Here is a 25903-nt window from a genome sequence, read left to right as displayed (position 1 = left end):
ATAGTTGCCTTAACATTCAGAATTATAAGCTGTAAGTTAAAAAACACATTTTTGCTAAATTTCACCCTTCGATGATTTCCTAATTAAAAATTCTAACCTTTATGAAAAATTCAACATGAACTTGACAAGAACCAAAACGGCTCCATTAAAGCCACGAGCCTACTTTGACGATTCATCATGACATCCTTGGGGGGGAGTTCTAGCCAGATTTTTGAACGCGTTGAAAGACACGTTCCTCGTGATTGGATTTCACCCGTCACCCACAGGGCTGTGTTTACAAACACACACTTGTGTTTACTATCTTCGTTTGGCGGTTGGTTTGTTTGTTGGTCACGGAAGACTGACGTTTCGGCGGTATAAATCAATGCCTGATGAAGTATGAACCGTTGCGGTGGCAGTGCGGTTTCATAACCTTCCCCATTGTGGATTGATTTTGCTGTTTTTTGTTTTGTTATTGAAAAGAAGACGTCTTCATCTAATCACAAATACTTCAAATGTGTCTTCTAAACTGTTTCGATCGAGGTTTAGATTTATCTGGAATATTAAGATTCAATTATCGTTCATTAAGATCACCACATTTGGGTCGCCACCAGTCGATGAATCAAATAGCGCCATAAACATAGTCTTACCATGCGACATAACGCTATTTGAAATGTTAGCGACGGTATAGTTGAACCCAGTCCAAACAAATCGACTAGACCTATTAGGGTGCAACGTGCTCCACCTTTTAGGACACGTGATTCTAGAGCATGGTCTTGCTGGGACGTGGACACTGGACACACACAAGGGCTAGGACTATTTGTCGTCGAAAAAATAAAACGAAGCAAATTATTTTTAGCACAATATGGTAAAAAATAGGCGAGGCCACCAAAGGGTCAGAGAATTGTTGTGGCATGATGAATTCGTCTGACCTTCACGCGGGCCGGCCACGGTGGCTCTAGCTATAATTACTTTGTGGCGTAGGGTCAGTTTATGACCAAATTGAAGAGAATGGATGACAAATTCTGACGGGGTAATAAATAAGCAATGGTTTATTACGTTATTTCACGCTTCAAGTAATGTATAAAAGTGAAGGTATTAATAAACGAGTGTTTTCAAATAGATCATGCACTAAATTATGTACATAATGTTTATCATTCCCATATTTACAAAATTTATTAAACACATTTTTTTTCTTTCAAATGTTTCATTAGAAATCTTATTCAAACTTATAAAAAAATACAGAAAATGTTCTCATAGTCCGATTTGAAGCTGAAATTGAACAAAAATAACAAAAAATATTACCCTATTCTATAGTTTTACAAAGTGTTCATATCAAACCATGACTACTGAGACCACTCTCAAATCTCAAACCATCAAACCACTGAGGCAATCACAGTATCATTGCAATGATTTTCTACAAGAGACGTGTTTTGTCAATATTTATTTGACAAAATGTAGGTAATTTTCTATTTTAGCTTATCTTTGGGAAAATTCACGAAATGAGGAAAACATAATTTCTATCTAAAATATAGCTTTTTTACATTTAAAGGAACATGTTTAAATTTTGCTATACACATTAATTGTTTTGGGCATTTTTTTAAAGTTGAAAGCTTAGCGTTTTTTCGATTTCTGATTGTTTTTTTATTGATTCACACTCATTTTTACAGGTACAAAAAATAATAAGAAAAAAACTAACACCCTTTCGGTTTTTGATGCATTTTTATTTTCTGGGATGGGAAAACATGGAAAACGTATTTTATAATAATAAATATACGTATTTTTGTTTGTTTTGTAATACCCGGCAGGCTGGCCGGCAGCGAAATTACAGGAAAGTATAATAAAAGACTTGAAATGTGCTGATATAAATAATCTCAGTCTAATGTTTTTTTTTTTTTGCCCAGGGAGGAGATGGCATGGTTCATCACCTCGGACGAATCAACTTCTAGAGTGTAGAGTCATGCCTTGGTTTAGCACCGCATATGGGAGATGCCAAACCGAGGCGTGCATAACTGAAGCACAGAGCTTAGGGGAAGGTGGGGCAAGACGACCATATGGGGCAAGAGGAACAATCGCTCGTACGGCCGTAATTTTTACAATTTTGATAATTTCCAGTATGAGGAATTGTTGCTAGCAGTGCAATTAGTCGATTCTACTACCACATAACCGCCAAAATAACGTGAACGCCACGGGGCATAAGATTTAATGAAGTTTTTTCAAAAACCTTTGTTTTCTTATAATATTTGGAAAGTACAAAATAAGGGTTAGGGTTCGTTTTAAGGCTAATTTTATCAAAATGCATTTTTTCCTAGATCAGTAGTGTTCCAACCAATGATTTGCACCTATTAGAAAGTATGATTTGACTTTTGGTTATTTTTGTTGAGAGCTTTTAAAATTTTTTATTCAGGTGGGGCAAGTGTACCATATGGATTTTTAGTATGGAAAAAAATAAGAATTGCTGCCATAACATATTTTATTGGGAAATAAATAAAAAAAAAAGTTCTTAAAAACTGATAAACAATTGCTAAAAAAAATTAAACACAAAATTAAGTGATACTATGAAAATTTACTATTTATCATCTAAGTAATTATTTTTTTCGTAAAAACGATCAAATTTTTAATAAAATATTATTATTTAACCTAAAAATGAAAGAAACGTTTCAAATACATTCTAATCTGATGTTTCAAAGTGATAGCAGTTCACTTGTTAGCAAATTAACATGTTTTTTCATGCATTGTTCCTCTTGCCCCAACGGGTTGTTCGTCTTGCCCCACTAGTTGAGTAGAACGGACGGAAAATCAAAAATTTTAAAATCATTTTTTAACATTGAAAAAAAGGATTTTTTCAAAATTTGTTCTATCAAAGTCTTAGTCAAGACCTGAAATAAGATGATTATGAAAAAATCCGACAGATGTTTTAACGTATTAATGGGTTTCAACGAGCATTTCCTTAGCTTGTTACACTTGCCCCACTTTCCCCTATAGGATTTTGGCCATATGGGAGACATTGGCTACAATCGAACATCAACAAATTATTACATGAAAGTTTTCACAAAATACGTATTTTTCCAGTATTTTTAAAATGCAATGTTTCTACTCTAGAAAAAAACCTCATAATATTTGTTAATGGAATAAGGGTATCTTATGATCGTGTTTTTGTAATACATTTCAAATGTCATATTTTTTTTTGAAAAAGGTTCCTGGCGCTCGTGGGGTGTAAGCACAGAGTAAATCAGCTGCCCTAGTAGCAACCTGCGCTAACTAACATTTCCGTCCCTAAAATCGAGGTCTACAAACTGACATGGCGGGCGCCGTTGGTGGCCAATGACTGTTACCTATTCGCAACTGATCTAGTTTTAGCTGGTGTTTTATCTTTTCAGCGCATTCATACATGCTGTTGATAAGGGAAACACCACTAGATCGTCGAAGCCTATAATCAGTAGTGCTGAAAGGATATTACGGTTCTGTTCAGCAACGGAGGGGCAACCATGGGTGATCTCTCATGCTGCTCATGCTCTCATGCTCATTTCAAATGTCATATTTTTTTTGAAAATACTGAAAATTTCACAATATGGGTATCAAATGATCGGAATTTTTTCATACATTTCAAATGTAGTAACAACCTTTTTTGAAAATACTCAAAATTTCTACAAAACTACCTATTTTCCAAAAAAAAACACTAAAAATTTCAGTTGGGTAACATATGATCTGAATTATTCAAAGATTTCAAATGTAATAAATTTTTACACTTTGAAGTTTTTTAGAAAGCCCGTAGTTTTGTGAAAGTTTTGAGTATTTTCAAAAACAATTGTTATAGCTTTCAAAATTTATTAAAATATCTCGTTTATTTGATACCGATATTGTGAAAAACTGAAATCTTGAACATTTTTCGAAAATACGTAGTTTTGAGAAAAAATTGAGAATTTTCAAAAAAATGTGTTACAACTTTCGAAATGTATGAAAAAATCCCAAACGTTTGATATCCATATTGTAAAAAACTGAAATTTTGAGTGTTTTTTTTTTTGGAAAATATGAAGTTTCGTGAAAATTATGAGTATTTACAACAAAAATTATACTACATTTCAAATGTATCAAAAAATCGTAATCATTTGATACCCATATTGAAATGAAACTGATACTTCGAGTATTTTTCTAAAATACGTATAGCTTTATGTAATGTTTTAGTATTTTTTCAAAAAATGTAGTCATTACATTCGAATTTAAAAAAAAATTGATCGTTTGATATCAATATTGTGAAAAAAAATAAAGTTTTGAGTACTTCTTTCAAAAATACGTAGTTTTGGGAAAAATTTGAGTATTTTCAAAAAAGTGATAAAAATTCCGAAATACATAAAAAAATCTCGATCGTTTGATACCCATATTGTAAAACAACTTCAAACTTTTTGTTTAAGTTTCAAAAATACATAGCTTTGTAAAAAAAATTATATTTGGGTAATTCTCCGCCAACTCACACAGCAGTTGCCCCGACCCCTCTTCGATTTGCGTGAAACTTTGTCCTAAGGGGTAACTTTTGTCCCTGATCACGAATCCGAGGTCCGTTTTTTGATATCTCGTGACGGAGGGGCGGTACGACCCCTTCCATTTTTGAACATGTGAAAAAAGAGGTGTTTTTCAATAATTTGCAGCCTGAAACGGTGATGAGATAGAAATTTGGTGTCAAAGGGACTTTTATGTAAAATTAGACGCCCGATTTGATGGCGTACTCAGAATTCGAAAAACGTATTTTTCATCGAAAAAAACACTAAAAAAGTTTTAAAAATTCTCCCATTTTCCGTTACTCGACTGTAAAAAATTTTGGAACATGTCATTTTATGGGAAATTTAATGTACTTTTCGAATCTACATTGTCCCAGAAGGGTCATTTTTTCATCTAGAACAAAATTTTTCATTTTAAAATTTCGTGTTTTTTCTAACTTTGCAGGGTTATTTTTTAGAGTGTAACAATGTTCTACAAAGTTGTAGAACAGACAATTACAAAAATTTTGATACATAGACATAAGGGGTTTGCTAATAAACATCACGAGTTATCGCGATTCTACGAAAAAAAGTTTTGAAAAAGTTGGTCGTCATCGATCATGGCCGTTCATGGTCACCCGCGACAGACACGGACGACGAAACAAAGAGAAACGCAAAAAGTAACTTTTTCAAAACAATTTTTTTTTAGTTTTCACAAAATATCATATTATTTGTAATTTGAAATATAGCGCAGGACTGGGTAGTACAGGTTGATCTTAATAAAAAGTTTAAAAATGGTTTTATGTGAAAATTTGAGTATTTTTATCTTAAATTTAATGTTTATGATCCCTTCAAAACATCGCGACATTTAATACTTATTTTTTTATTTGAGTATTTTTTGAAACACAACATATTTTTATAATTTGAATATCTCACTTCCAATTCATTAATGTTGCGGAAATATATTCAAAATGCTGCTTAGTGAGTATACTACTGAGCATACTAATTTGAGAGGTGTTGTGTGTGTATTTGTGTATGCAACCAACCAAACGGGACCACGCGGTCGCTTCTTACAAATTGAGTTGTTTCCATGTATTTTTAGATCTACATTCTATACATGCAAATAACTCGCATAGGCATTTGGAAGGTGTTAGCTCTGCCGAGCTTCGGTGACCCATTTCTACGCTGGCTAGCCGAGCGCGAGGTACTTCAGCTTTATCGACAAGCCCCGCCCTGAAGAACGTTTGGACCAATAGGATTCACACGTTATTTAGAACTTCCGAACCCTTGTCAAATGGACAAGGGCCCAGCGCGTATATAGTTGATAGTAACAGTATTCCTAATTCCAGTCATAGCTCACTAAGTCGCAAAGGCATAGTGGTTAGCATTTTTGCTTACCAATCCAAAGGACGGGGGATTGAACCCCGACTCGAGCGACTTTGATTTTTCGTTCATGTTCAGAATTTCAAGATTTATATTTCCTATACTTTCTCGTTGGGAGCAGATGGGAATCAAACCCAGGATCATTCGCTTACAAAGCGAACACCGTAACCAGTCAGCCACGGCCGCTCCTTAGCATACTAATTTGAGAGGTGTTCATACAAAAATGTTATGAAAATGCTCAAAAATCCATATTTTCAGAGGAAATTCTCTGATCGATTAAGTGTCTTTGAAAAAAAATAGGCTAAACTCTTTAAAAAATACCACCTTACATTAAAAAAAATACAGCAATTTTAATCCCGCAAAAAAAAAAACTTTTAAGAGTTTTGTTTTGCCAAAATGACATCTACAGAGCTCTGGCACAAACGGATTATAATTATTTTGGCCAAGTTACGATTTTTTGAAAAAGTAGTTATTTTGCAAAGTATTGAAATAACAGTCAAAATACATTTCTGACTACATTTTACTATTAAAAAAAATCAGTCGAAATGTATACAACAAAACATTTGAAGGGGTGCAAATATTTCAAATTGTATCAACAAAGTAAAATATGTTAAATTATCTCTTTTTTGTTTAAAAAATTGAAATTTTATAGAAACTGATAAAAATTTCAGCAGTTCCTGTTGTTAAATTTAACACATTTTTGTGTAATATTACATCAGGAAGTGGTGAAATTTTCATCAGTTTCTTTTGAATGTTTTTGAACACATTAATCAAGGAAAAAACAATAGAAAGAAGTGATATTCAATTTAAAAAAAAAATCAACCATCCAAAATTGAAGTAATTAGGGGTGACATTTTGTCTGGAGGGTGAGATTGGGTCATAAAAAAATGCAAAAAAATTGTATCACCCAATGTCACCCCTGATGACGGGTTTTCTAATGTGTACACAGTGTAAAAAAGGCGACTTTTGGAAGGTTCAGATTTTTTAATTGTTTCTGATGTAAAATTTCACACTTATTTTACACAAAATCTTTCATTATTCACAGATTTAAAAAAAAAATCTTTTTTCTGTAAGCTAAATTTTTGTATTGAAAACGACTTAATTTACCTTAATTTCCTATAAATTAAAAATTTCCTATGCTTCAAAAACATTGAAGATTGGGCTATTTGTGGTTTAGATATAACCTCTGATAGAAAAACGAATTGAAAAAAAATCTTAGTTTTTTAAATGGACAAAAGCTAGTTGAAAAAAATTACATTTTGCAAAATCACTATTTTTCAAAAAAAATTGAAAGAAGTTTGAATTTTAGTGTAAAAAAGTGAAAAAAAAGTGTAAAGAACACATTTTAAAAGCTGTAGGGTTCTTTTGAACCAATCTCTCTAATTAATTAAATTTTAAAATACAACAAATCGATTTGTGAATTTTACAAAAATTATTTTTGATGAACAGCAAATAACTTTTTCTTTCGTAAATTTTGTCACTTTGCATTTAATAACAAATAAAAAAAAAAACTAAAAAAACTCACCTCCAGCTTCACCGAGTAGTCGTCGATGAGCTTCTCCTGCTGCTTCTGCAGCTCCTCGTTCTTCTCGAGCAGCGCCTTGCCGAGCTCGGCCGCCAGCAGCAGGTCGGCCTCCTTCTGGTGCAGCTGGGCCCAGACGTCCTTGTCCGCCTCGCCGCGGCCACTGTCGGGCGGTCGCGTCTCCATGTCGATGATGTAATCCTCGAGGGTGGGCTTCGACCTGGCGTGCTTATCCATGCAAATGGCGCGGCACGGTTGCGGGGTGACAAGAAACCAATTTTGAACGAACGGGTTGCACTTTGGGGTTGGTGGGGCTGGCCACTTTCGGCGCGGGACCGACCGGTCGGTTTTGGACTAACACAGGAGGGTGGATAAACAGAATGGGACGGACACACACTTTGGGGACGTTCTAACTACACTCGAATTTTTGGGAACATGCGTTTGTGGGTGTTTCGATGACCGGTAATAGCACTGCAAGGGTTAAAATGGAAATGGAATTTGAAGGAATACGGTTAGTTTCGTTAGCATTCGGTGTTTTCTTATTCTAGGTTGTAAAATTCCGATGGTTTGTCAAACCATCGGTGTTTTACTGTGCTGCATCCCAATGAAATTTTATGAGAAATGATAATATCGGCACGATCAAATCGCACTGCTCGTTGGTTTCTTCACGCTCTCATTTTCTTCTTCTTCTTCTTCTGTTTTCCGAAATCATCAAAGTCACCTGTCTGCACAAGCCAGAGCGCATCAAAGTTGGCCGCCAAATGCATTTTTCATCACACTCTCACACCCAACTCTTGGCTCACTTCGATCACTGGACGCGACGCGTGTTTTCTTCACTGTAAAATTACACACTTTTCGCTGTGAATTTCCCAACATGGGCGAGAGAGCGCGCAAACCCGCAAGAATTGCAGATTTTTCCTCCGTGTTGCCATCGGCGCTTTCTTCCTGCGCGGATAATTAACGCAAATCTTGCATTTTCCGGGCTCCCATCAATCAAAATGCAGCGCGCACCACCTAGCGGACGGCGCTGGAACTAACCGCCAATCAATTCATTACGCATTGCAGAGAAAACAAAAACGCGCGAAAAATTTCACCATTACACGTTTTTAATCCCAGAGTCCCCTATCATTAAAAGCTTTACCTAACAAGAGCGTTTTAAGTCAGTATTTGAACAATACGCAATAGGCGGGCAATCTGCAACACATAATAACCAAACAAACGCAAAAATGGCGAACCAATCAAGATGCACCACACACACACGTGGTTGTTGCGCGATGCGTTTTTTTTTTGTGTGTGTCTATTTCTCACAAGAAAGTAAAACGCCCTTTCCTTGGGAAATCACTCACCAAGTTTTTTTTTGTGTATGTGTGTAAAGTTTTGTGCAAACGCCGCGCTAAAATAAAAGCCCTAAACAAGGGGCGAAAGTTTCGAATTAAGTGGAAGTTGATGTTAAAATTGTTGCATTAGTGAGAAAACAACAAATACATGCGCATAATTTGGGGAAGTGTTTGTGTGTGTGTGTGTGTGTTTTGTTTGCTGGCTTTTTATGGGAATGAAATGCCGTTGTATACTTTTGACGCTCCAATTGTTTTTCTTGGGCTTGGAGTTTGGTAAGAGCGAGACAGCTTTTCAGTTTTTTTATTTGAATTTTTATTGATTGTAGGGTGAACAGTTTCCCAAGCATTGAATTTCGTTACCGGTTTGGTACATAGACGCAATTTTGAATAAATTTGCAAACTAAGTTTCTCTATGAAAATTTGCTCGATGATGTTTTTTTTTGCATTTTTAAATAACATATCAACATAGCTTGTTTTATTATATGCACTCAACCCCCCGGTGGTTGGTCACTTTTTCGTTTGATACTTTTTTTAAGTTTGTAAACCGTTGGTTGGTCAAAGTCAAACTAAAAAGTGACGAACAGTCACTATTTACACGGCGCTCACGCACACTATCAAAACAAACGTTTGTTAGTGTGTGTGAACTCAGTGTAAATAGGGTGTCAAACTTAAAAGTAACCACGTTCGTTTGACAACGAAATTCTTTCCGAAATATTTTTAACTAAAATACAAACACAATTGGCATTCATAAGCTAAACGACATGCGACATCTAGTTTTGAGTAACAGAACAAAGCGAAGGATGTCGATTGAATTTTTTGCCCTTTGAGGTTATGTATGCGAATTCTGTTTTGTTAAATTCCAGCGTTCAAAACAACTTTTGAGCAAAAATTCGAGCTGATACTTTGTTAACTTTTAATGCTCTATCATTTTGAAGAATATTTTTTTTCGAAATTATTTTTTTTGAAAATGTTTTTTATTGCGTTAATTTATAGAGGACATAAAGTTTACACTCGTACTACTTGAATTTTTCTCAAAAGTTGTTCTAAGAGCTGTAAATTCAATTTTAAGTTTGCATTCCTATGTAACCGAACAGCGAAAATTTGAATCGTCATTCTTCGATGCTTTGCGCCAGCTGTCGGAATTTTTGAGCTTTTAATCGCGAATTCTTGGGAAAGCATAAACAATAAAGTCCCCAGAATCATGTGCTGTTTGATTTTTTTTGTGGGACCGAAGGCCAAATCTTGATACATACAATTTTACTTGCAATCAAAATTCTTGAGATTTGACCATCTTGATATTGGACGCTCCGAAAACTTCATTTTTCTGTTTGCTTTTTTTTCAGAGCCATATTTTAGTAACCGTTATTTTGGATATTTCCCATCATGAAAATATGTGTGTCAAGAGGTTTTACAGAAAAAATATTATTGTTATTATTTTTAATTCTGAATTTTTCTCATCAAACTTACCCTAAGTTCTCAAATTACCAGTTTTTGAATATTTGTATGAGCCACCCCCGATGACGGTAGTTTATTTTAGTGCAGCCAAAAATTTTAGGTTTCTTTGGATACTGGATACTCTATGAAAATCTAAATATTGTTTTAAGATCTCATTTTTTATTCAAAAAAGGCTGGTGTAAACAAATATTTTGAAAAGTTTTTGTCACCACCCAACAAGAGTCCGAAAAACCTGGAGGCAAATTATTTTTTTTTCAATAAACTTCAAATTTTTTACGGAATTTCAAGTGCAATCAGCTGAAATGAATTAAAAATGCATTCACCTGCGTTTTAAATAATTTTTAGGCATGTTTGGGTTTATTATAAATCTTTTGAATTTTTGAAAATTTTCAAATTGTACAGTTTCACATAAAGTTGTTTTCGCTAAATAATTTTTATTTCGTCAAAACTTTTTTTTTAAACTAATGACTGCGAAACAACTGTACTTGTTTAAAATGTATTTTAAAACACTTTTTTCATTCAAATGTTTAGGGTATGGTTTGTTATTTAAATTTTATTTATTGCCTCGAAAATTTGTTTTCATAATAATTTCACATTTACGTTACAATAATGCTATTGCAAATTCAAAAAAAAAATGTTTTGCTGCTCTCTCTTCTCTGCAGTTATCCAAAAACACAGGAAAAAAAAGTATTTATTGATGATAAGGCCGATATTTGTCAAAGTTTATTTCATTCCCCCCTCCCCTAAAAAAAAAATCGCTCCGAAAAATCGGGGAGCAAAAAATATGTTTTATAAAAACTTCAAATATTTACAGTAAACAGAGATATAATCAACTCAAAAAAAATTAAATGTATTTTCCCGCGTTTTAAATAAAATTAAGCATGTCTGAGATCGGTCAAAAATATTTTCATTTTTTTAGAATTCCAATATACAGCACAGAAAACATAAATTTCTGCGAAAAAAAAATATAATAATGAAAACTAATGATTGCAAATCAGCTGGGCAGGTGTAAAATGCAATTTAAAACACTATTTTCGTTAAAATGTTAATAGCCTGGCTTGTAAAATAATTTTTTATATTTTTTTATTTTTTTTTTTTGCTTCCTCCCCCCTTGACTTTGGTCAGAGCCGAGGGACATAAACTTCAAAAAAAAAATGCAACGGCCTAAATAGTAAAACAAATAACTTGTTCATTTTGTATCGAAACATATTTTTTTTGCAATTCCGTCGTGAAACTACTTACTTTTCCTGTCATTCATGAACGACGAAATAGCCTACTTTTCTGTACCAAAAATAACAGAATAGAATAGCAACAATTTTCAAAATAAATGCTGAAAAGTTCTACTCAAATGGGTGCTGAAAAGTAACACTTTTCAGCACTTGTTTCGAAAAGTAACACTTTTCAACATTTTTTGATTTAAACGATTTATTGACAAAATACATGAAAATTTGACATAAAATTCCACTCAGTGTGTGTTTTTTGTAATTGCAAAAAATGTTGTATGGAACTCGTTGCAAAACTTGATTTTTTCAGCACTCTTCGTACGACTCGTGCTGAAAAAATCCTGTTTTTGCAACTTGTTGCATAAACTACTATTTTAAGTTTTCAATTAAAATGCAAAAAGCCTTTGCATACAATAAACATAATCAATTTTTTAATGGGTCTGAAAGGCCAATCATTGAACAATTTTCAGGAGCTGTCAAAATATTCAGATCACTTTAAAATAAGTACTCTGAACTGATTCTTGCATTAAAATTTTCCGTTTTTTTATTTTTGGAATTGAATCGACCTTTAAACCAAAACTGGTATATATGAGTTTTCAAGAAAAATTTAGTATATTTTAATCATTTTTTAAGTATCTCATTATTTTTGCCATAAAATTCAATTAACATACCTAAATTTTCAGTATTTGAATTTATTTTTTCTCGAAGGCCAAATCCATTTCAAAAGTTAAAACTTCGATTTGATTTGAAAAAAAAATTGCAATACATTATATATGAATGATTCTCTACAAGCTCACACAAAATCTGGAAAAATTGCCCCGATCCCCCTTCGATTTGCGTGAAACATTGTCCTAAGGGGTAACTTTTGTCCCCGATCACGAAACTGAGGTCCGTTTTTTGATATCTCGTGACGGAGGGACGGTACGACCCCTTCCATTTGCATAATTTGCAGCCTGAAATGGTGATGAGATGGAAATTTGGTGTCGAAGGGATTTTTATGTAAAATTGGATGCCCAATTTAATGGCGTACTCAGAATCCCGAAAAAAAGTATTTTTCATCGAAAAAACACAAAAAAGTTTTAAAAACTCTGTCATTTTTCTTTACTTGACTGTAAAAAAATTGGAACATGTAATTAAAAAAACGGGTTATTTTTTCATTTAGAAGAAACAATCTTGTGTTTTTTTCTAACTTTGCAGGGTGATTTTTTAGAGTGTAACAATGTTCTACAAAGTTGTAGAGCAGACAATTACAAAAAAATATTATATAAACATAAGGGGTTTGCTTGTAAACATTACGAGTTATCGCGTTTTTACGAAAAAAAAAGTTTTGAAATGAAAAAAAATGACTCTTCTGGGTCAGTGTAGATTCGAAAAGAACATTACATTTCTCTTAAAATGACATGTTCATGACAGAGTTTTTTAAACTTTTTTTAGTGTTTTTTATTTTTCGATGAGAAATACGTTTTTCCGGAATTCTGAGTACGCCAACAAATCGGGCGACTAATTTTACATAAAACTCCCTTTGACACCAAATTTCTATCTCATCACCGTTTCAGGTTGCAATTTATTGAAAAACACCTCTTTTTTGCATGTTAAAAAAAGAAAGGGGCCGTACTGCCGCTCCGTCACGAGACATAAAAAAACGGGCCTCGGATTCGTGATCAGGGACAAATGTTACCCCTTAAGACAAAGTTTCACGCAAATCGAAGAGGGGTCGGGGCAACTGCTGTGTGAGTTGGCGGAGAATTACCCATATTTCAAATTTATTGAACATGAAAATCAATGCTGAGAAACATTGGTATCTCAAAAATATTTTCAGTCGAGAAAATCAAGAAAAAATGCAAGTAAACTCCTTTGTTCCTTTTCCAAATTTCGTAGTCTATTTCAAGGTTGTTTCTTTTAATGCTTTTTAAGCATTTACTTAAACTTCGTTAACGATCTAAACCACGCGCACGAGAATTCTTTGTCCGAGCCAAGTTTCGCAGTCATCACGCTGAAGCATCACTTTAGCTAACGGAACCTCGGTAAGCAGCCGACACTCATTACCGACGACTGGATCGTGCAGACTCCGCACAGCAGACGGCAAGCGATTAAATTATACTAAACCGCCTTCTTTCTGGGCAGGTCAGTCGTCCACACACGTCGTCGTCTAGCGACCATGAATTCCACGGGGCGCGTGGTAGCTTGTTTTCATTGACCGTGATGGACCTTAAGTGTGCACCTCTCCGTTGAGATGCAAAAGGAAGTGACTTCCCTTTGGGGAGATGAAAAGCATTTTAGTGTGAGTTATACTTAAACTTTAAACTTGAACTTCAAACTTTTGGGGTTAAACAGCGTCTAATATGGTGAAGTCACTTCTGGACACGCGTCGCAACATAATTTACGAAACTCATCTCACGACCTCACAGTTTCACGCGGAAGCACCAGCGGATCGTGGCTCAAAATTGAACCTCACATATTGTTTGCCGCATAACACATAAGAGATAAGATCGAAAGCTAAAACTTTCCGTTTCTTCGGAAGATTTACACATATCGTAATTAAATCGGATCATCTCCCTCAATTTGGTATTAATCGCGCACACAACGCGATTGAGTTGTGGAGCTCGCGTAGATTACGCAACGCGCGCATTCCGGCTGCATCAGGCCCGAGAGGCTTCTCCACTCAAACATGACGTATGCTCGAGTTATACACACCGCTCTCGTACACACCGATACGCGGAGTACGAGCGGTGGTTTCCTGCGCTTCCTCAATGTTAGATCACGCGAACGCCGAGTTGGCCATGCCCATCAGCGTAGGCCATGCCATCAGCTGTCCAATCGGGTGGAAAACGTGGCCAACAAGACTTGACGAAGATCGCAGTAGGTACGTGCGGAAAGGTCTGCCAGTTTCGCGGAATAGGTCAAGCGTGATGATCATGGCTTGCTTTGTTCGCAAGACTCCCAATGGCGCGAGCGGAGTGGATGACTCATCGACTGCTTCGTGCCCGTCGTTGAACAGTACTGTTCTTTGGATGAGAACCGCGCCAAGCTGAGGGCAAGGATCTGCAGTGTCGTGTTATTTTTTGCGAAGTTATGCTTTAGTGCGCTTGTCCGGATGTAGTTGTCATCTGATCTCAGCTAAGCGGAGTTGAGGTCAACGACTTGGCACCAGAGATTCGCGAAACAATATTATGATGATCGTTCCGCGGTGTTGAGCGCGCCATACTCTGTGCCAACCGATCATGATCAAAACAATTTCCGCAATCAGCGAATCATCTCTCCTGCTGCAGCGTTTTATTGCATCTTTTTGTGTGTAGCTTGTAGGGATTATGGGTTGCAGGATTGAATATGTAATAAATTATTAAATGAGTATTTATTATAACATTGAAATAAATCATAAATAATAGTTAAGAGCGCAACAAAAAGTGCGCACCTTCATGAATATTGCCTTGTTAGCTGATTGCGGATGGAGTGCGAGAGCGCGCTAGCGAGCTGCGAGAGAGAACAACAAGCGAGAAAATAACGAGATGCGCGCGGCTGGCGAAAGAGAGAATGAAGATTGTCAAATCAGTTTTGTGGTTAATTTCTGTGGAATAAGACGTGTTGTTTGTTAATTGCAAAATATCTGTGTTTTTATTATAAAAGAAAGTCCCCGATCACGACAATGGCACAGTCCGGTAAGTCGAACCATTTGATTCATGAAAGATCATTTGTTTTGCTTGAATTGTTGTGTTGTGAAATCCAACAGTTTTGTTTACCTGCCAGGATGCAGGTCCAAAGTTTCGCTTTGTTGTTTTGCCTGTGTTTTGAAACAGGTAGATGTTTGCTTGAACTTGTTATTTGAAATTGATAAAAGGCATAAAACTATCTGCGATAATTGACGGTCTTGAATTTAATGAATGATTTGCTTTTTGTTGTGATATTGGGACTGAATGTTTTGTTTTGAAGTAGTAAGTTTGGCTTTTCGTTGTGATAATTGAAAACCAATGTTTTATTCTAAGTTAATGGTGGAATTTGAAGGCAAATAATTTGCTCGAAATTTGATTGTTTTTGTTCAATCACATTTTTGCTTTAGATTTGATTGTTGTTGTTTTGATTGACGACCAATGTTTTGTTTTAATTTGATGCAATGTTTAATTGTTGTTGTGGAAATTGAACTCCAATGTTTTGTTACGAATTAGACTTCAATTTTTTTTCTTATTTTTGTGATTGATGAAAATCAATATTTTGTTTATAATTTGACAAAAGATTTGACAAGATTGTGGAAATTAAAAATCAATATTTCTTTTTGAATTTGATGGAGGATTAGTTTGCGATTGAAGGTAGATAGTTTGTTTTTAATTTAGTTGTTGTTTTGGTAATTGAAATCAAATTTGTTGTTTGAATTTTATAGTTGTTATTATAATTGACGACCAATGTTTTGTTTTGAATTTGATGCAAAATTTGATTGTTATGGATTGTTGTTATTATTGATGATCATTATTTTTATTTTGGATTGGATGCTGGTTATTTTGGTAATTGAAGACCAATGTTTATTTTTGAATAAGATAAATATTTGCTTCTTGTTAGTTTTGTTTTAAATTTAATGAAAGATATGCTTGTTGTGGCAATAACTTGATGCAAAGTCCAATAAAATCACAAATTACAAAATTTACAGGTTTAATTTTGATTGAAAGAGTTGATTGTTGATGAGGGAATTAAAGACCAATGTTTTGTTATGATAAGATGACAAATTTGCTTATTTTTGCGAAAATGAAAACCAATATTTTGTTTCGATTAAGATACGAGGTTTGATTGATATTGTGGTAATCGAAAACCAGTTATTACTTTGAATATGATGATAGATTTGCTTTTTGTTGTGGCAATCGAAGGCCAAGATTTGTTTTCAGAATTTGAGTTTTGTTATTATAGAAAGGTATTTTTTTCGGTTTTAAATTTCATGCAATATTTGATTGTGGTTTTATGATGGGCAATTTTGAGTTTTAAATTTGACGCAATATTTGATTGTTCATATGGTAATTGATGACCAATGTTTTGTTTTGAAGTTGATGCTAAATTTGATTATTAATTTTATGGTTAATGAAAAAATGTATAGTTCTCATTTGAATGAAGATTTGATTGTTGTTATTATTGACGATAAATTTTTTGATGTGAATTTGATGCAATATTAGATTGTTGCTTGATGCTGTGGAAATTGAAAACTATCGTTTTAGAAATCTAATGAAAATTTTATAGATTTATGCAGAAATTGACAATCAATGTTTTGCTTTGAAATTTGATTTGAGCAACGTTTTTGCCGTTATAATTGATTAGTCATAGTTAATTTTGAAGTCTCTTCTGTGTTGGAGCCTGACAGACCTCTGCGATGGTAGTCAGAAAAAAGTCTCCTCTGTGTTGGAGCCTGACAGACCTCTGCGATGGTAGTCAGAAAAAAGTCTCCTCTGTGTTGGAGCCTGACAGACCTCTGCGATGGTAGTCAGAAAAAAGTCTCCTCTGTGTTGGAGCCTGACAGACCTCTGCGATGGTAGTCAGAAAAAAGTCTCCTCTGTGTTGGAGCCTGACAGACCTCTGCGATGGTAGTCAGAAAAAGTCTCCTCTGTGTTGGAGCCTGACAGACCTCTGCGATGGTAGTCAGAAAAAAGTCTCCTCTGTGTTGGAGCCTGACAGACCTCTGCGATGGTAGTCAGAAAAAAGTCTCCTCTGTGTTGGAGCCTGACAGACCTCTGCGATGGTAGTCAGAAAAAGTCTCCTCTGTGTTGGAGCCTGACAGACCTCTGCGATGGTAGTCAGAAAAAGTCTCCTCTGTGTTGGAGCCTGACAGACCTCTGCGATGGTAGTCAGAAAAAAGTCTCCTCTGTGTTGGAGCCTGACAGACCTCTGCGATGGTAGTCAGAAAAAAGTCTCCTCTGTGTTGGAGCCTGACAGACCTCTGCGATGGTAGTCAGAAAAAAGTCTCCTCTGTGTTGGAGCCTGACAGACCTCTGCGATGGTAGTCAGAAAAAAGTCTCCTCTGTGTTGGAGCCTGACAGACCTCTGCGATGGTAGTCAGAAAAAGTCTCCTCTGTGTTGGAGCCTGACAGACTTCTGCGATGGTAGTCAGAAAAAAGTCTCCTCTGTGTTGGATCCTGACAGACTTCTGCGATGGTAGTCAGAAAAAGTCTTCTCTGTGTTAGAGCCTGACAGACAGACCTCTGTGATGGTAGTCAGATTAAAAAAATGAATAATCTGTGCTGGAGTTCTTTGCGAAAGCAGTCAGATAACAATCTCCTCGATAAAGGAACCCGACAGACTTTTGCGATGATTTTTTTTTAAATAACTTCGCAGAAGGAGCCTTATGGATTTTAGAAATATATTGTTCAGCAAATCTTTTCATTCAATTAAGGACCGTCTTTAACATCACAAAAGAAATTGACATAAGAAAATGAATAAATAAATTTAAATGTGAAAGTGAGCACTTTTTGGTATCCACAAATAAAGCAATATGTATTTTGGCGTTATGTCTGTGAACTACCTAAAAAATGATTTTAAATTCATCGAATAGGACTAAAACGGTTGTCACTTTATCTAACACTGGAGTGTCCTCTCTTGAAAGATAAACCTCTAAATTGAAAGACGTTAATGATTAAGTATTCCATATTGATAGTAGTTATGGTTAATTGTTACTTAAATCGATTTACTCAGCTGTGATACAAAAGTTGCTTGAAACCCAACATTATTTCACAGGGAAGTAAAAATTTAAGTAATCGTTAACATGAACATTACATTATTAGTTAAAAAAGGTAAAATAATTCACTTAATAATTAATTTGATGCATTTTTAAATAATAAATAAAGGAATGATCAATCATCAGAAATTCTTAAAATATAATTTAAAGTGTGAGAGCGTTGCGTCACAAGAGAAAATAATACAAATATTTAAATATTAATTTTGAATTCTCGATTAAATTTTCAAAAGGCCCTATCTGCATAGGAAACCTATGAGGGATAGGTTGTTTTGAAAATTTAATCTAGAATTTAGAAGTATGAGTGACAATTTGAGCAACGAAAAAAAAAAACATAATTAAAAAAAAAACTAGGAAATATTTATATTTATTATATTAATTTTTATTTTTCAATGCAATATCTGTGATTTGCATCAAAATAGTTCAAAATCATTCATTAATTTCGATAGAAATTATATTTTAACAATGTATCATTTTATTGAGTTAATAAAACACTTTCAGAATTTTAGTAAAGTAAATATATCAAAATTAAATTAAAAGAAACATTATTTTAAAATAAATTATAGACACTTTGGGGTTCTTTAATCGATTGTACTTAATTATGAAACCAAACATTTTCAAATTACATAACAGGAGTTTATCAGCAAAGAAAAAGTTAAAATTTTAAATAAGAAAAGAAACCATTGACAGGGATCGTAAAGATCGTGATTATAAAAAATAAGTTTCTGTGAACAATCTACTCAAGTAATATATCAAAGTTGCTTGGAACCCATTTTACATTACGAGAAAAATAAAACCAAATATTTAAAAATAAAACATTAAAAAAATCTTTCAGCTGTTTTTAGGTAAGCAAGATACGTTTTGAAGGAATTTATGGTTAGGATATTGTCTCCACCGTGTTGGAGCCTGACAGACCTCTGCGGTAGTAGTTTGAAAAATGTTTCGCCTGAGCTGGAACCCTTTGAGAAAGTAGTCAGATTGCAATCTATACATCTATGCATTACAAGAATAATTGAACAAAATATTTTTTTGTTGTTATCTGATAAGCACAGTAAATTTTGAAGGTATTTATAAATAAAATGACCTTAAACATTGTTTGGATCATGATTAAATGTAACATTAAATAATCTAATCTACGGTAATATCAAAAGTGCTTGAATCCATTCCTTTAGCTACTTTAAATACAATTTGAAGAGAAAATTAATTTGACATATAATAGAAATCGAATATAGCGGAACGGCATTTATTTCAATTTATATATTTTATTTTTATTGCAACAATTTACCACATGATTTTGTTTTATTCATTAGAATAATATTTTCTGAACAAGATAAACAAAAATATTATTAAGTAGACACAACAGAGAAAAAAAACTATTCGGTAAAAACTATCGTTTGTTTGGTTAAAAGATCGCGTAAGTGAATATTAATAGAAAGTTCAAAATTTTTAATATAAAAGTTGAAAAATCTTGATACTACCATGCATTTACAGAACAAAATCGTTAAATCGGTAAAAAAAAAATTAAGAAAGCTTTTGTGGCAAGAATAAACAACATTTGATTTTATTTTTATAAAAAATGTATTTTGTGCAGCAAAGCACATTTTGAGCATTAATTGAATTATTTATCTTATTTTTGCAATTTGCTTCATTTATTGAGATTGCTTTTAAGAAATCATCCTAAACTGAAATACGGACTATTTTTTATTTTATGAAAGTGTACCGGTACTGATGAAAACAAATTCTTTAAAAATATTACTGATTTTGCATTTTAGTAATTTTTGCCATGATTTATTAACAGTTTCAAAATTAGTTAAAATGCGGTAATTTTTGATACAATGTTAAGCGGTGTGTGTACATCAGAAGGAACCGGTCAAGAAAAAATCAAATGGGCAGCAGTAGAAGCGAAAGCAAGCCAGATAGGGTGAAGAAAAGCCCCAAGAAAACGCTCCCTCTCCTTTGTTCTGCTGTTCGTAAAGCCTTCCTTTCCTTCCGATTTCCATATTAGCCTTTATATAAAAAAGTTGTTTGTTTTAGCTGTACAGCTTGGTTGGGAATAAATTACAGAAAAGTACAGATAAAAATATTGAAAATGAGGAAGGAATAAGCTTGCTTGTAGATCCATTTTGGGTGTTTTTGGGTATTAATTACAAACATATACTTTTCGTCTCGACTGCATTTAATATTAAAATCAGTTTATGTTTAACTTCAAGTCCCGTCTGGTGGATCAATCGGACGTGGCACTGGGCTGATCGATTTGAACTCCGTGGCGGGCGCACATAAATTCAAAGTGTAAATTTGAGTAAAAACAATATCTGTGCCTGTCATAGTTTTTGTTTCAGATTTTTTTAAAAATAAATTAAATAAATTACCACATTGTATATATTTTTAGAAATATTTATTCTTTGTTTTATATGGTACACATGAATTTAAAACTTTAAAAACGCCAGGATTATGCTTCATTTGTTATTTAAGTCAGCAACATGTTAGATTTTGAATTTAGAACACATTGTTTTATATTTCATATTCACAAAATGATAATAAAGAAAAATAATTTGATTCCATTTAATACGAAATGTTTAAAAAAAATTGCTTTTGAATTTGAATTATTATTTTTTTAAATCGTGTTGTGTTGTTTCAGCAATGTTTGTAAAATTTGCTTTTTAATTTTAAATTACATAAAATTTAAAGAAAATCAGGTAAACAATCACTAATCTCGTATTGCATAAAAAAAATTGATAAACCTGCGTTTATTTGAGAAATATTTGTGGTTTTTGTTTTTCTCCTCGTTTTTTTTCTTTTTCTTATATTACTGCGGGCGTTTATAATTAGAGTTCACGTGCGGTGATACGACCGCAAGATAATGGTCGCATGACAGCCGCATGACAACCGCAGAACAAATTTTTGGCGGTTGTCAAAGGTTGCCTTGAGTTTTCAGCTGACTTTTTGGAAAATATTCAAAACAAATCAAATTGACAGCCAAATCAACGCAGAATTTCAGTTCAACTTGCTGATTTTTACACTGCGGTAGTTAGGCGGCAATAATCTCCTGTCATTCACAGCAATGGAGAAACGTGATTTTATCTCGCAATAAGCAATATTTTCAGGTGTTTTAAATTTTCAACCTCATCAGTGCATTCCATTTTCTACAACTCCTGCGATCGGATGTCAGTCTCTTGGACAACATAGATGAAACATTTCGAAGACTGCGCTTTCGTATTTAGATCAGCATGAAAACAAAGTCGAGGAATCCGACGAAAATCTTTTAGGAAATAAAAAAAAACATTGATTAATTTAGCATTCATGCAATTTTTCTGTTAGGAATTATGATTGATATTCGTCATCTTGAGAGTAGAAAAGAGGGAGAATGTAGGGATTATGGGTTGCAGGATTGAATATGTAATAAATTATTAAATGAGTATTTATTATAACATTGAAATAAATCATAAATAATAGTTAAGAGCGCAACAAAAAGTGCGCACCTTCATGAATATTGCCTTGTTAGCTGATTGCGGATGGAGTGCGAGAGCGCGCTAGCGAGCTGCGAGAGAGAACAACAAGCGAGAAAATAACGAGATGCGCGCGGCTGGCGAAAGAGAGAATGAAGATTGTCAAATCAGTTTTGTGGTTAATTTCTGTGGAATAAGACGTGTTGTTTGTTAATTGCAAAATATCTGTGTTTTTATTATAAAAGAAAGTCCCCGATCACGACATAGCTAAGCGGGATGGAAAGCTCGGCATTCAATCTCACGGCGGGTATTTAATAAACAAGGTGAATATTCGAAGGTAAAGTTGGTTTGGACTTTTTTTATTGTTGAAAGATCGAAAGCTCCAACACAATAATAAAGTTTTTCTGAAGTTAAGTTTTTTTCCTTTTAAGTATTACAAACTGAATAATTTTATCTAAAACTTGTTAGAACATTGAACGATCTGAACCATGCAGAAACAAGTGTTTAATGAAATTGTGTTTAATGAATTGGAGCATGTATTGCAAGGTTGTAAATCGATAGAATTATCGTCGATAATACACCCAAAGTTAAAGATCGAGGGGATAGTTCTCCCGAAAAGAAACGTGAGGAAAGTACTATTCTGCGTGAGTAAAGACCTCTCGCGTGTTCATTCGTTCATTGAAACAGTTCATCCTATTCAGTGGCATATATGGACAAATGACCGCCACTTAGTCACCGAACCGTGGTCGCCCATACGGCAAAGACACGATTCAATAAGCCGAAGGTCTTGGGTTCGAGTACTTTTTTTTTGATAGATGAACTTTTTTTGAAGATGAACCCATGAGTAAAGTACTCTCGGTAATTTCGGGATTTATCCTCTCAGTCAGCACACAGTACCATTTTACTACCGAACCATGCTCTTTATCCTCTCGTATGCCGAAGCCCAGTTCTGGGTGTATTATCGTCTAACGATAACGATAATGGTTATCGTTATCATTATCGTTATTTCGATCATTCTATCGACGATAATCTTATTGGCCATAACGGACGATAAATCTTTTTTTAAAACTTTCTTAAATTGATTTAATCCATCAATATCATGTTAAATTTTCAATGCATGCACTTAGTATATATTTTATGATAATGTAGTAAGTTTCAAAGCATAAATACTAAAATTTTCACAAATACCGTATTTTTTAAAGAACTATTTTTTAAATAATATGCAATACGGGTATCAAACGATTCGAAATTTGGAATGTATTTTAACTGTTTTAGAGTTTTATGAATAAAATACTAAAATTTTCACAAAATACCGTATTTTCTCGAAAATACTAAATTATTTTTAATTCACAATATGGGTATCAAACGATTCGAAATATTTCATACTTTTTCACTATTTTTAAGGGTTTTTTTTTATGAAATTCTCAAATTATCACAAAATACCGAATGTTTTTAAAAGTAAACAAATTTTCATGATTTGCTGTATGGGTATCAATCAAAGCGAAATTTTGCCAATTATATTTTTTTAGTATTTTCGAGAAAAAACGGTATTTTGTGATATTTTGAGTATTTAATCCAAAAACTCTAACACAGTTAAAATACATGCAAAATTTCGGATTGTTTGATACCCATATTACGAATTAAAAAAAATTGAGTATTTTCGGGAAAATACGGTATTTTGTGAAAATTTTAGTATTCCATTCAAAAAACTCTGAAACAGTGAAAATGCATGCAAAATTTCGAATCGTTTGATACCCATATTGCGAATTATAGAAATTTGAGTATTTTCGAGAAAATACGGTATTTTGTGATTTTTTAAAGTATTTATACTTTGAAACTTACCATATTATCAAAAAATTATTTATTAGGAGAAAGCTTGAAAATTTATCATAATTTGGTTGGTTTTAGTCAATTTTAGAAATATATTAAATATAAGTTATCGTCTGTTATCGTCGATAAAATTATCACCGATAGAATTATCGCAATAACGATAACGATAACGATAGATTATCATCATCGTTCCGACGATAACGATAGATCTATCGTTATCGATATCGAACGTCGATAATTTTATCGTTAACAACCTTGATGTATTGTAATGCTCCAAAATATCTATTTCAAAAAGTACGACTGAATCCATTCTTTTTTTTCAAGACTGTTCCTGAACAATCACTTTTTTAAGTAATGATTGGTCAAAGAATTTTTGCATGTTTTGGTATTTTCTAAGAAGATTTAACTAATTTCCCATAAAATACATTTAAAAAAACATTAAAATAGTGTTTGTTTGGAAACCAATTTAAAGTGACAACAAGTTTTAAAAATAATCAACAGTTTTTCTCGTGCATCGATTTTTTTCAGTGTGTACAACGTTGCCGAAGACACCGAATCGATAAAAAAATAATTTTATCATGGCATTTTTTATGGACAGCTGACAAATTACTATGGAAAAGACATGGACAAACAGATGATGCAAAATTTTAAGAAAAACTCATTTTGAAGAGAATTGCTCACATGCTTTTCGAGATTGTGTGTACACGATAAAGTTGATTAAGAGGACCAAAAAAATATTTTTTCGAGTGATTTCAAATACTGTAAGACCAATGGAATTGATATCTAAAGTTTTTCCCCCCATTCTCTCATTTTTTTGTTTTCAAAAATCAAGGAAACAAAGTTAGAGGAGTTTAAAAGTAGTAAAAACTTGTACAATCGATTATTAATGAATAACAATACCTTAATCAATACCGAACTTTAGGGTAACTAACGAATTTTGAATTTTTGGATTCCCATATCGGAAAAGACAAACAACTAAAAAAAAATACTGACATGAATTCTATTATGTTGTTATTATTAATATTTTAATCAAGAGATATAACTTTAACGATTTGTCGACTTAATTTTAAATGAAAAGTTAATCACATTTCTAAAGAAAACATTAAATTTAAAAAAAAACTTAAATCGAATAATAGTTACTGATTCAACATAAACCAAAATATAATTTTTAAACAAGTTTACACGTCTCTTAAAACTAAAAATAAAATTTTATAGTTTTTTAGGCAAAAATCAGATTTATCTCTTTTAGTTATTGAAAGTGTTAAAAGTATTTAATGAATTTTAGCCATGTGAAGTAATAAAATTATTTAAAGTATTTAATGAATTTCTGGTTTTTGAAGTATTTGATTTATTTAAATCCCTTGAAGTATTTGACGTTTTTAAAGTATTTAAATGATTTTAAGAATTTAAAGGATTTCAAGCATTAAAAGTGATTAAATAATTTAAAGTATAAAAGGTATTCAAGGTATTTAAAATATGTAAAGTATTTAAAGTTTTTAAAGTATTTTAATTATTTTAAGAAATTTAAATTATTAAATGTATTTAAAGTATTTAATTTGATTGGGGATACTGAGCTCGATTTACTCTCCATCCGCATTGATCTTTTCTCAACAATGTATTTTTTTTCTTTTTATGAGAAGTTAGAATCATTCGTGAATTACTGAAAAACTTCACGATTTCGAGAATTGTTTTCTTTTCAGTGTACGATGAGGCTTTTGACTTCTTGTTAAAAACAAATATTTGTTCAATTGCAACTTCTAAAGTGAACTCAAAACTTCATTTCCAGTAACAAATATTAACCTTATCTCTCAAATTCCATCTCATCAGGTTTCGGAATGAAACAACACGAAGCACTTGTTCGCGGTGTGGCACTTTTCACCGTGTTTTGCGCAGATAAGATAAGCGCAGAGTATAAAGCTCCCCCCTGTTTTGTTATCAGCGCATGTTATCAACGTCAACGTCAACGCGCACAATGAGTCACATTTTATTGGCACGACAACGACGACGACTTTGACCACTTGAGCAAATTTCAAACCACCAACTGTCAGGTGAGCAAGACACGGTTGGCCATGACTCAAGTTTGTTGTTGTTTTCAGCGGGTTATACAATTTTGGGGAGGGGGTTCCAGTTTAGCTTCCGGAACACAACGGAAAGCTAACAATTTTAATTAAATTTGGTAATTTGTATTGTTCTTCCCCGTTTCAAGACGATCAGCTCGATTTCTGCGTCTTCGCGGTGCGAATCAAAGGGGTGAACATCCCAAAAAAAGGAGCAACCCTCGGTCGAAACCAAAAGTGTATCGCAGTAGCCGTCCGCCTACTACGCGACCCGTGATCTCACCGCCGCGGTATTGTAGATTCCGGTGGGGAAAACTGCGGTAACAACAGCGAAAGTTTCGCGCCTGGGCGCATCATTTAAAATGTGAATAATTACGCTGCGCCGCCAACGCTGCCGGTCTACGGCGAAGAAGGTGAGAGTCTGGGGTGCGCATCTCCCCAACAACAACAACAACAACAGCGCAATCAACAATAGCTGTAATATTATTCCGCGTTT

General features: G+C 33.6%; 1 protein-coding gene across 3 annotated transcripts in view; it reads right to left on the bottom strand.

Moving 5' to 3' along the window:
* The window catches only part of LOC6047988 (bicaudal D-related protein homolog), an 81919-nt gene that overhangs the window by 48109 nt on the left and 7907 nt on the right, over positions 1-25903 (bottom strand). For 2 of the 3 annotated variants that reach the window (XM_038259003.1, XM_038259004.1), the window contains exon 2: positions 7363-7830. In XM_038259003.1, coding sequence (XP_038114931.1) covers positions 7363-7596 — 234 coding nt within the window. In that variant the 5' untranslated portion in view covers positions 7597-7830. The remainder of the gene's footprint in view (positions 1-7362; positions 7831-25903) is intronic. The other variant, XM_038259002.1, reaches the window with a different exon arrangement.

Source organism: Culex quinquefasciatus, chromosome 3, assembly GCF_015732765.1.
Source record: "Culex quinquefasciatus strain JHB chromosome 3, VPISU_Cqui_1.0_pri_paternal, whole genome shotgun sequence".
NCBI lineage: Eukaryota > Metazoa > Arthropoda > Insecta > Diptera > Culicidae > Culex > Culex quinquefasciatus.
Note: the sequence above shows the minus strand (reverse complement) of the source record. Positions and strands in the feature narration are given on the sequence as shown.